Source organism: Salmo salar, chromosome ssa10 (genome assembly GCF_905237065.1).
Source record: "Salmo salar chromosome ssa10, Ssal_v3.1, whole genome shotgun sequence".
In the NCBI taxonomy this organism is placed as follows: domain Eukaryota; kingdom Metazoa; phylum Chordata; class Actinopteri; order Salmoniformes; family Salmonidae; genus Salmo; species Salmo salar.
The window spans coordinates 40,538,350-40,550,532 of NC_059451.1; the positions used below are offsets into that span (position 1 = coordinate 40,538,350).

The 12,183-nt window shown below is 45.9% G+C and overlaps 1 protein-coding gene across 1 annotated transcript in view; it reads left to right on the top strand.

Moving 5' to 3' along the window:
• The window catches only part of adcy1a (adenylate cyclase 1a), a 167,819-nt gene that overhangs the window by 134,058 nt on the left and 21,578 nt on the right, over positions 1-12,183 (top strand). The window contains exons 7-9 of the mRNA XM_045687762.1: positions 329-470; positions 2,907-3,062; positions 7,818-8,009. Coding sequence (XP_045543718.1) covers positions 329-470; positions 2,907-3,062; positions 7,818-8,009 — 490 coding nt within the window. The remainder of the gene's footprint in view (positions 1-328; positions 471-2,906; positions 3,063-7,817; positions 8,010-12,183) is intronic.

Consider the following 12,183-nt stretch of genomic DNA (forward strand, 5'->3'; position numbering starts at 1 on the left):
ACAGCCTGGATTCGAATCAGGGTGTCTGTAGTGACGCCTCAAGCACTGAGATGCAGTGCCTTAGACCGCTGTGTCACTCAGGAGCCAAGTAAACAAGAACCAACTAATGGGCAGAGATAGCAGGGTAGGGATCCATTTCATTCCAATCTCAGTGTGCTCAATAGATGAACTGAAATGTAATTAATGATTAATGATCTATCTCAAACCTGGAAGAGATGAAAAGTTTCTGATTCTCCCTTAATGAATTACATATCCATAATTACTCCCCCTACCTCTCTCTCTCCACTTTCCCTGTATATCCCTTCCTTCTCACCCCCCCCTCCCTCAGTAAGGTCCACATAACCAGGACTACTCTAGAGTGTTTGAATGGAGACTATGAGGTGGAGCCTGGCTTTGGCCATGATAGACACGCCTTCCTACAGAAACACAACATTGAGACCTTCTTCATAGTACCCTCCCACAGGCGAAAGGTACACAACCATACACACACACACACACACACAGTCCAATAACCGTATATACACAACCACACAACCACAACAATCTTACATTGTACCCTCCAACAGACTTAAGGTACACAGTGACTCATACTGTTTTAATCCAAAATGGCACCCTATTTCCTTTTATAGTGCACCGGGGTCCATATCCTGGTCCCGCTACTTACACTAGTCCAACATCTCCTGTGCTCCACCCAGAACCTAATGCAGTGGCTGGTCACCCCTCATGTATGATTTGGTTGCCCAGATTAGTCAACTTCAACTTCCTTTGCACCATTCTGTGTAATCTACTCTAGACAGCGGAGGATTCAACTCCGGAGTTCACGCATGATGATTCCACTGAATGATTTATCCTATGAGGTGATTTATCCTATTAAGGTGTGGGTCAGTGTCCCCTAGTCCCAGTAATGCTCTATAAATGTGGATCATACATGTGGATCAGACATGTGAATCATACATGTGGATCAGACATGTGGATCATACATGTGGATCATACACATATATCATACATGTGGATAATACACATAGATCATACATGTGGATAATAAACATAGATCATACATGTGGATAATAAACATAGATCATACATGTGGATAATAAACATAGATCATACATGTGGATAATACACATATACATGTGGATCATATATGTGGATAATAAACATAGATCATACATGTGGATATTACACATAGATCATACATGTGGATCATACATGTGGATAATACACATAGATCATATATGTGGATCATACATGTGGATAATACACATAGATCATATATGTGGATCATACATGTGGATAATACACATAGATCATACAGGTGAATCATACTGTCACACTGCTCTCAGTTTAAATTGTCTGTTTTTAGTTGTTGTACCTGAAACACTTGATAACCACAAGAGGTCTAACGTATCATCTAGAGCAGGCAGACACACACACACACACACACACACACACACACACACACACATGCTCTCTCGCATGCACACACACAGATAGGCACACACACACAAACACGTTCATAGGAGTGGGTGAATACGTTATAGTCCTCGCTAATATAGGATTGTGACACACACACACACACATACACAGACACTCTTTGATCTGTCTCATCTTTTCTTCCTCAGGAAGTGTTAGGACTGATAGTCCTGATGTGATCATTTTAAATCTCTCTCTCTTCCTCTCACATAACACTACCAGTTAATAGACTCTATCACATAACACTACCAGTTATTAGACTCTATCACATAACACTACCAGTTATTAGATTCTATCACATAACACTACCAGTTATTAGACTCTATCACATAACACTACCAGTTAATAGACTCTATCACATAACACTACCAGTTATTAGACTCTATCACATAACACTACCAGTTAATAGACTCTATGACATAACACTACCAGTTATTAGACTCTATCACATAACACTACCAGTTATTAGGCTCTATCACATAACACTACCAGTTATTAGACTCTATCACATAACACTACCAGTTAATAGACCCTATCACATAACACTACAAGTTATTAGACTCTATCACATAACACTACCAGTTATTAGACTCTATCACATAACACTACCAGTTAATAGACTCTATCACATAACATTACCAGTTAATAGACTCTATCACATAACACTACCAGTTAATAGACTCTATCACATAACACTACCAGTTAATAGACTCTATCACATAACACTACCAGTTATTAGGCTCTATCACATAACACTACCAGTTATTAGACTCTATCACATAACACTACCAGTTAATAGACCCTATCACATAACACTACAAGTTATTAGACTCTATCACATAACACTACCAGTTATTAGACTCTATCACATAACACTACCAGTTAATAGACTCTATCACATAACATTACCAGTTAATAGACTCTATCACATAACACTACCAGTTAATAGACTCTATCACATAACACTACCAGTTATTAGACTCTATCACATAACACTACCAGTTAATTGACTCTATCACATAACACTACCAGTTTTAGACTCTATCACATAACACTACCAGTTAATAGACTCTATCACATAACACTACCAGTTAATAGGCTCTATCACATAACACTACCAGTTATTAGACTCTATCACATAACACTACCAGTTATTCGACTCTATCACATAACACTACCAGTTATTAGACTCTATCACATAACACTACCAGTTAATAGACTATTTTATAGAGTTTCTATTATAAAGGCTGACGATCTTTCTCTAGTACTTAAACAACTCTCTCTTCCCCCTGCTTTCCCCTCTCCCCTCCCCCACTCCCTCTCCTTTCCCCTCTCTTCCCCATCCCTTCTCTCTCCCCTACCCTCTTTCTCTCTGCCTGCTCCCTCTGTTCCCCCTCTCTCCCCCTCTCCCTCTCTCTCCTTTCTCTCCTCAGATCTTCCCAGGTTTGATCCTGTCGGATATCAAGCCAGCCAAGAAGATGAAGTTTAAGACAGTGTGCTACCTGCTGGTTCAGCTCATGCACTGTAGGAAGATGTTCAAGGCGGAGATCCCCTTCTCTAACGTCATGACCTGCGACGACGATGACAAGGTGTGTGTGTGTGTTGCTGTTAGCGTGTGGGTGTTGTGTGTGTGTGTGTATTCGTATTTCTGGGAAATAATATGTCTGAGTGCTAGAAACCTTTTAACGGGTTTTTATGTCCAGCTGTGAAATCCTGCTTGGTTTCCTAATCCTGAACGCACACGCACGGACACACACACACAGACACACACAGACACACACACACACACAGACACACACGCTAATCTGTATCACTCCTATAAACCTCCCTGTGCCAACACACTCACAGTGTAAATTACAGAAACTTGGTTAAAACCAAGGCAACAGATATCATTGCTAACTCTAACACCAAAACAAACCGCTATATTATAGGGTGGGTGTGTGTTGAAAACTGTGACTCAGTGATGACTCAGTGTGTTATGATTGGTGTGTGTGTGGAGGCATCATTTCTCGCTCAGGAATAGCCCTGTAACTGTGTAATCCTCTAATAACTGTCAGGGCTTTGTCTAGCTTTAGAACTCACTGTAGAGCTCACTGCTAATGCTAGCATTATGACACCCAAAAGTTTTACATTGTGGAACTCATTGCTAATGCTAGCATTTTGACACCCAGTAATATTACATTGTAGAACTGATTGCTAATGCTAGCATTATGACACCCAATAAAATTCAATTGTACAACGGGTGGGGTCTGATCATGGACGCTGATTGGTTAAAACCAGCCGGTGTCTATTCCACAATTTACCACCGACTAAAGCCCTGTTCCATCTCACTGTGTAATCCACTGTCTCATCAGCCCAGCCAGACAATTTATACATTTGATCTCCACTGTAAAAAGCATCTAGACATTATCTCCCATTTCTTTTAGATTAGCAATTGTTTTTCAATAGCGGAGATCTGTATAAAACTTGTGGTCTGTCTCTTTGATATTTGCAAGATTGTTTCAATATTTAAATTTGATCTCCATAATAATGTACGTTTAGGGGTCGGGAGTTGGGACGAGACAGACAGGCAGACAGACAGCTTGTCTCAGCCAGTTAAAATCATAATTTTTAAGAACATATACCAAGAAATGTCAATAGAAAACAGGTCAAACAAAACGAAATGCAGCTAGTTTGCGGTCTTTCCAGCTTCCGTTTGAAGTGATTGTGTTAGATGTGTTGATGTTGTGTTAGCTGTTTTGGTGCTGTGTTAGCTGTGTTGGTGTTGTGTTAGCTGTGTTGTTGGCTAGCTCCTCTGAACAAAAGTGTCCCGATGAGAGAGCACATTTTCTATACCAGGTGATATTGCGCATCATTAGCTCATTGTTATGGGTGTTAATGTCACTAGAAAACAGCTTAAATAAATGCAAATGCGGCTAATTTGTTGTTATTCTGGCTGCACTGTTTGACGTGACTGTAAGTTAGCCGTAGTTGGCTTGCTAGCAAGCAAGGCATAAGAACGTTGCCAGCCAGTAGTATGGCAATAGAACATTTAGAACAAACGACTTAATGACTGGGTCGCGTCTCTGGCAACCGAACTGTAACGGCTGTCTGGAAGAGGGAACCAAGGTGCAGCAGAGGATGTGTTCATCATTAGAGTTTTAATTCAAATAAACAAGAGAACACTACAAAATGAACAAAAAACGACAGCAAACAGTCCTGTGAGGAAAATACTCAAACAGAAACAATTACCCACAAACCCCAGTGACAAACAACTCCTACATATGTGACTCCCAATCAGGAACAACGATTCCCAGCTGTTCCTGATCAGGAGTCACAAGACACATACCAGACTGCCACGTCCTGACCCCCAAACTACTACACCAGCTCCATCTGCTGGTCAGGACGTGACAGTACCCCCCCCTCAAGGTGCAGACCCCGGAATGCACCTAACCACAACAACAAAAAACCACCAACAAACAAAATCCCCAACAAAACCCTTAAACAGTAACCCTAAACAATAAGGGAGGGAAGGGAGGGTGGCTGCCGTCAACGACGGCACTGTGCTACACCCTCCCTCCCCAACCCACCTATCCTGGAGGCGGCTCAGGCTCTGGCCGTTCCAGGCAGTCGGGACAGTCTGGCAGCTCGGGGCCGTCTGGGCAGTCTGGCAGCTCGGGGCAGTCTGGGCAGTCTGGCAGCTCGGGGCAGTCTGGCAGCTCGGGGCAGTCTGGCAGCTCGGGGCAGTCTGGCAGCTCGGGGCAGTCTGGGCAGTCTGGCAGCTCGGGGCAGTCTGGCAGCTCGGGGCAGGCTGGGCAGTCTGGCAGCTCGGGGCAGTCTGGGCAGTCTGGCAGCTCGGGGCAGTCTGGCCGCTCGGGACAGTCTGGGCAGTCTGGCCACTCCGGCAGTTCAGGGCAGTCTGGCCACTCCGGCAGTTCAGGGCAGTCTGGCCACTCCGGCAGTTCAGCGCAGTCTGGCCACTCCGGCAGTTCAGCGCAGTCTGGCCACTCCGGCAGTTCAGCGCAGTCTGGCCACTCCGGCAGTTCAGCGCAGTCTGGCCACTCCGGCAGTTCAGCGCAGTCTGGCCTCTCCGGCAGTTCAGCGCAGTCTGGCCTCTCTGGCGACTGTTGACTGGCGGGCAGCTCCGACGACTGTTGACTGGCGGGCAGCTCCGACGACTGTTGACTGGCGGGCAGCTCCGACGACTGTTGACTGGCGGGCAGCTCTGATGACGACTGTTGACTGGCGGGCAGCTCTGATGACGACTGTTGACTGGCGGGCAGCTCTGATGACGACTGTTGACTGGCGGGCAGCTCTGACGACTGTTGACTGGCGGGCAGCTCTGACGACTGTTGACTGGCGGGCAGCTCTGGACAGGTGAGACCCACTGGAGGCCTAGTCCTGGGAGGTGGCACAGGACGGACCAGGATGGGGAGACCCACTGGAGGCCTAGTCCTGGCAGGTGGCACAGGATGGACCAGGATGGGGAGACCCACTGGAGGCCTGGTCCTGGGAGGTGGCACAGGATGGACCAGGATGGGGAGACCCACTGGAGGCCTGGTCCGAGGAGGAGGCACAGGATAAACCGGGCTGTGGGGGAGCACTGGAGTTCTGGTACGGACACTCTTTACCCACACTCCAGGCTGAATGCCCACTTTGGCCCGGCACGGGCAGAGAGCAGGCATTGGGCGAACTGGACCCTCCCAGCGCTCTGGAGACACAGTGCGCAACGCCGGCGCAGGATAACCTGGACCGAGGAGGCGCACTGGAGACCAGACGCGCTGAGCTGGCACCATCCGCCCTGGCTCGATGCCTGCACTCGCATGGCACTTGCGGGGGGCTGGTATGTAGCGCACCGGCCTTTGAACGCGCACTGGGGACACCGTGCGCTCCACAGCATAACACGGTGTCTTACCAGTACCACGCTGCTTCCGGTAAGCACGGGGAGTTGGCTTAGGTCTACCACCTGACTCCGCCAATCTCCCTGTGTGCCCCCCCCAAAAAAATTGTGGGGCTGCCTCCCGTGTCCGTTGCGCTCCCTCTCCTCATACCAGCGCCTCTCAGCTCTCGCCGCCTCGATCTCCCACTGTGGGCGGCGATAATCCCCAGCTTGAGTCCATGGTCCTTTCCCGTCCAGGATTTCCTCCCAAGTCCATGACTCCAGATAGCTTTTCTCCTGGTGCCTCTCCTTGTGCTGCTCCTTCCTCTGCTGCTTGGTCCGTTGTTGGTGGGTAATTCTGTAACGGCTGTCTGGAAGATGGAACCAAGGTGCAGCAGAGGATGTGTTCATCATTAGAGTTTTCATTCAAATAAACAAGAGAACACTACAAAATGAACAAAAAAACGACAGCAAACAGTCCTGTGAGGAAAATACTCAAACAGAAACAATTACCCACAAACCCCAGTGACAAACAACTCCTACATATGTGACTCCCAATCAGGAACAACGATTCCCAGCTGTTCCTGATCAGGAGTCACAAGACACACACCAGACTGCCACGTCCTGAGCCCCCAAACTACTACACCAGCTCCATCTGCTGGTCAGGACGTGACACGAACCGATAGAACGAATGACCAGTCGGCTTGGGTAGCAACCCTAGAATTGTGTCGGGACTATATCTTGTAGAAGGATGAAATAGTATGAATAAATTAATCTAAATATTTGTTTTTATGAAAATAGTTGAATATGTTGTTAACCCGTTGTATAATAGTGATAATTAAGTGATAATGCCCTCGAAGCCGGTGTTTGGAGGCTGTATTGGCACGGTTTGCCGTTTGATACACTCACAGTCTCACCGTTTGATACACTCACAGTCTCACCGTTTGATACACTAACGCGGGCATTATCAATTGAAGGGAATGTTATTCTTACCAATACAGTTGGTATACACTCAGTGGCCAGTTTATTAGTGGCTCCAGTGGGCAAGTGATCACCAACACTGGACAACCGAGGATTGGAAAAACATCACCTGGTCCGACGAATCCGGGTTCCTGTTGAGTCATGCTGATGGCAGAGTCAGAATTTGTCGTAAGTCCATGGCCCCATCCTGTCTGGTGTCAATGGTGTGGGGAATGTTTTCCTTCAAGCTGTTCTGGGGGCAAAGGGGGGTCCGACCCGGATTGAGTGTATGTTTCCTATATTTTCCTGTATGCCATGATTCATTATTTATTCCAATAACTGTTTGCGGCCAAACTATATAAGCTGTAGGACCTACAGTATAATAACTCATATAACCTTGGAATTAACATTTGTATAAAGGTTGAACGGCCACTTCCAGGTTCTCCTGTGGTTAGGGTTCAAGTCCTTGTGACTCTGATGCTGTCCTAATATTAGCACATTGTCCTCTGTCCCGTGTCCCTGACAGAGGCGTGCGTTGCGGACGGCATCGGAGAAGGTGCGTAGCCGGACGTCGTTCTCGGGCTCCGTGCAGCACCCGCCTGGTACACGGGTTAACCGCTACATTGGCCGGCTAATCGAGGCTCGTCAGACAGACTCACAGACAACCGACCTCAACTTCATCACACTCTCCTACAGGAACACAGACAGGGAGCGCAGGGTATGTAGAGCACACACACACACACACACACACACACACACACACACACACACACACACACACACACACACACACACACACACACACACACACACACACACACACACACACACACACACAGTAAAAATCTGCCTTCTCACTGTCTTTCTTTCTCAGTGTGTGGGTGGCAAAGAAGGGGAATGCTTCGTGACTACCTTCATCTTCTCTCTCTCTCTCTCTCCTCTCTTTCGCTCTTTCTCTCTTTCTCTCTCTTTCTCTCTCTCTCTTTCTTTCTTTCTCTCTCTCTCTCTTACTCTTTATTTTTCTCTTCCTTTCCCCTTCTCCTCTCTCACTCTCTCCTCTCCTTCTCTCTTTCTCTCTCTTTCCTCTCTCTTACTCTTTATTTTTCTCTTCCCTTTGCCCTCTCCTATCCCCTCTCTCTCTCTCTTTCTCTATCTTCTCTCTTTCTCTCCCCCCTTCCCCTCTCCTCTCTCTCTCCCACGCCTGTCATCTTTGGTTGTGGAGTTTAAAGTGGTCCACCCACACTCTCAGGAGGGGGTACTGCTAATGATTTGGGAGCCTCTGAGCCACATGCGCCCGCCGGATGACTTTCTCCTTCGTTTGAGTGGGAGTCTGACACAAAGACGCAGAGAACAGAAGAACTGTGATTGTGTGTATATGTATGTGTGTGTGTGTGTGTATGTTTGTGTGTGTGCCTGCGTGTGTGCTTGTGTGAGTGCGTGTGTGCAGGGTTGGGAATGTTACTTTCTAAATGTAATCCGTTACAGTTACTAGTTAGTGGTCAAAAATTGCAGTCAGTAATTTCACTTTTGGATTACCCAAACTCAGTAATGCTATCTGATTACTTTAAGTTACTTTTTGATTACTTTCCCATTAACAGGCATTAGAAGAAGACAAAGAGAATCTATTAAACACATTTGCTGTGTCACCATAGTGGTCTCTGACTTGTGGTCATACTCGCTCAGGTGGAACAAACTTAAACTTGCTTTTTTTTTCAATGCTGAATTGAATGTCATTGAGAAAACAGAAACATCCTTTCTAAAAGTGATCCAAGAAGTAATCATCTAGAGGTCATCTAGTTTTTCAAAAGTATCTAATCTGATTACAATATTTTTGACGATACACACTAAATACAAATGATTCTATATGTTTCCAAGTAAGGGTTCTTTAGCTTGTAACCATAGCGGAACCCTTTTTGGTACTATATGGAACCTTTTCTTGAAGGTTCTATAAACAACCATGCTCATAAGCTTATAAATGGACCCTGTATGGTGCTATACAGAACCTTACGGTTCTATAAAGAACCATTAAAAAACGGTTCTGGGTTCCGCTATGATTACAACCCTTTTGGGGACTACAGTGCCTTCAGAAATTATTCACTCACCTTGACTTTTTCCACATTTTATTGTGTTACAAAGTCGGATTGAAATGGATTTAATTGTAATTTTTGTTCAATGATCTACACAAAATACTCTGTAATGTCAAAGTAGAAGAAAATTTCCAAAAAATGTATCACTTTCTGGGTAAGTCTCTAAGAACTTTGCACACCTGGATTGTACAATATTTGCACATTATTTATTGTTTTATTCTTCAAGCTCTGTCAAGTTGGTTGTTGTTCATTGCTAGACAGCCATTTCCAAGTCTTGCCCTAGATTTTCAAGACGATTTAAGTCAAACCTGTTACTAGGCCACTCAGGAACATTCAATGTCATCTTGGTAAGCAACTCCAGTGTCAGACAAATCATTGGTTCTGAACTACAGAACAGTACAAAACAAGAGAACACACATGGTTAATGTTCTGAAAAATAGAATATATACTCCTCTAAAAAATAAAGGGAACACTAAAATAACACATCCTAGATCTGAATGAATGAAATAATCTTATTAAATACTTTTTTCTTTACATAGTTGAATGTGCTGACAACAAAATCACACAAAAATAATCAATGGAAATCCAATTTATCAACCCATGGAGGTCTGGAATTGGAGTCACACACAAAATTAAAGTGGAAAACCACACTACAGGCTGATCCAACTTTGATGTAATGTCCTTAAAAGAAGTCAAAATGAGGCTCAGTAGTGTGTGTGGCCTCCACGTGCCTGTATGACCTCCCTACAATGCCTGGGCATGCTCCTGATGAGGTGGTGGATGGTCTCCTGAGGGATCTCCTCCCAGACCTGGAGTTAGCATCCGCCAACTCCTGGACAGTCTGTGGTGCAACGTGGCATTGGTGGATGGAGCGAGACATGATGTCCCAGATGTGCTCAATTGGATTCAGGTCTGGGGAACGGGTGGGCCAGTCCATAGCATCAATGCCTTCCTCCTGCAGGAACTGCTGACACACTCCAGCCACATGAGGTCTAGCATTGTCTTGCATTAGGAGGAACCCAGGGCCAACCGCACCAGCATATGGTCTCACAAGGGGTCTGAGGATCTCATCTCGGTACCTAATGGCAGTCAGGCTTCCTCTGGCGAGCACATGGAGGGCTGTGCGGCCCCCCAAAGAAATGCCACCCCACACCATGACTGACCCACCGCCAAACCGGTCATGCTGGAGGATGTTGCAGGCAGCAGAACATTCTCCACGGCGTTTCCAGACTCTGTCACGTCTGTCACATGTGCTCAGTGTGAACCTGCTTTCATCTGTGAAGAGCACAGAAGAGCATTATCTTCAAATAATATTTTTGCAGGAATCTCCTTGCGAATGATTTTGCCGAAGATTGTATCTCCGCCGGCCTGGGCAACCTGGCCAATTTGCCAACCTTGGGCAACCTGGCGAATTTGCCAATCTTGGTGTTCTCTGGCAAATGCCAAACGTCCTGCACGGTGTTGGGCTGTAAGCACAACCCCCACCTGTGGACGTCGGGCCCTCATACCACCCTCATGGAGTCTGTTTCTGACCGTTTGAGCAGACACATGCACATTTGTGGCCTGCTGGAGGTCATTTTGCAGGGCTCTGGCAGTGCTCCTCCTGCTCCTCCTTGCACAAAGGCGGAGGTAGCGGTCCTGCTGCTGGGTTGTTGCCCTCCTACGGCCTCCTCCACGTCTCCTGATGTACTGGCCTGTCTCCTGGTAGCGCCTCCATGCTCTTGACACTACGCTGACAGACACAGCAAACCTTCTTGCCACAGCTCGCATTGATGTGCCATCCTGGATGAGCTGCACTACCTGAGCCACTTGTGTGGGTTGTAGACTCCGTCTCATGCTACCCATAGAGTGAAAGCACCACCAGCATTCAAAAGTGACCAAAACATCAGCCAGGAAGCATAGGAACTGAGAAGTGGTCTGTGGTCCCCACCTCCAGGACCACTCCTTTATTGGGGGTGTCTTGCTAATTGCCTATAATTTCCACCTGTTGTCTATTCCATTTGCACAACAGCATGTGAAATTTATTGTCAATCAGTGTTGCTTCCTAAGTGGACAGTTTGATTTCACAGAAGTGTGATTGACTTGGAGTTACATTGTGTTGTTTAAGTGTTCCCTTTATTTTTTTGAGCAGTGTATGTAGTATATTGGTCATATTGGTCATGGCTCTCGAGTGGCGCAGTAGTCTAAGGCACAGCATCTCAGTGCAAGAGGCATCACTACAGTCCCTGATCTGACTGTGATTAGAGCGATGTTGATGTTGTGCTGTGATGCCAGCAGATTCCAGACTGCATTTGCCGATCGCCCATCATCTTCAACCATCAGTGAGTTGGTGGCTTGAATAGTCTCACTGGAAATTGAATACAATGTAAAAATGATGACCAGCAGGGTCAAATAATATAAACAGTGGTTATAGAGGGTGCAACCAGTCAGCACCTTAGGAATAAATGCCAGTTGGCTTTTCATAGCCGAGCATTCAGAGGTCAAGACAGCAAGTGTGTGTGAGAGAGAGAGAGAGAGAGAGAGAAGAGCGAGAGAATATCGAAACACACACAGTAACGCGTGTTAATGAGTTCCGAGAGCCGATCTGTTATCCAACAATTAGTTTAATGGCCCGGCTATTGTAGGTGTGAAAATCCCCTCCAACAAGCAATAACCTCCTCCCGTGTGGTCAACAATTTTAGCACCGTTTTGCGCTGCTCTGAGACAAGCAAGACTACTTAATAAACATAACATTTTAAAACTGATTTTTTTAATTCACCCTGCATTATAATATATAATTGTATTAAAGCCTCTTAGATATTAATT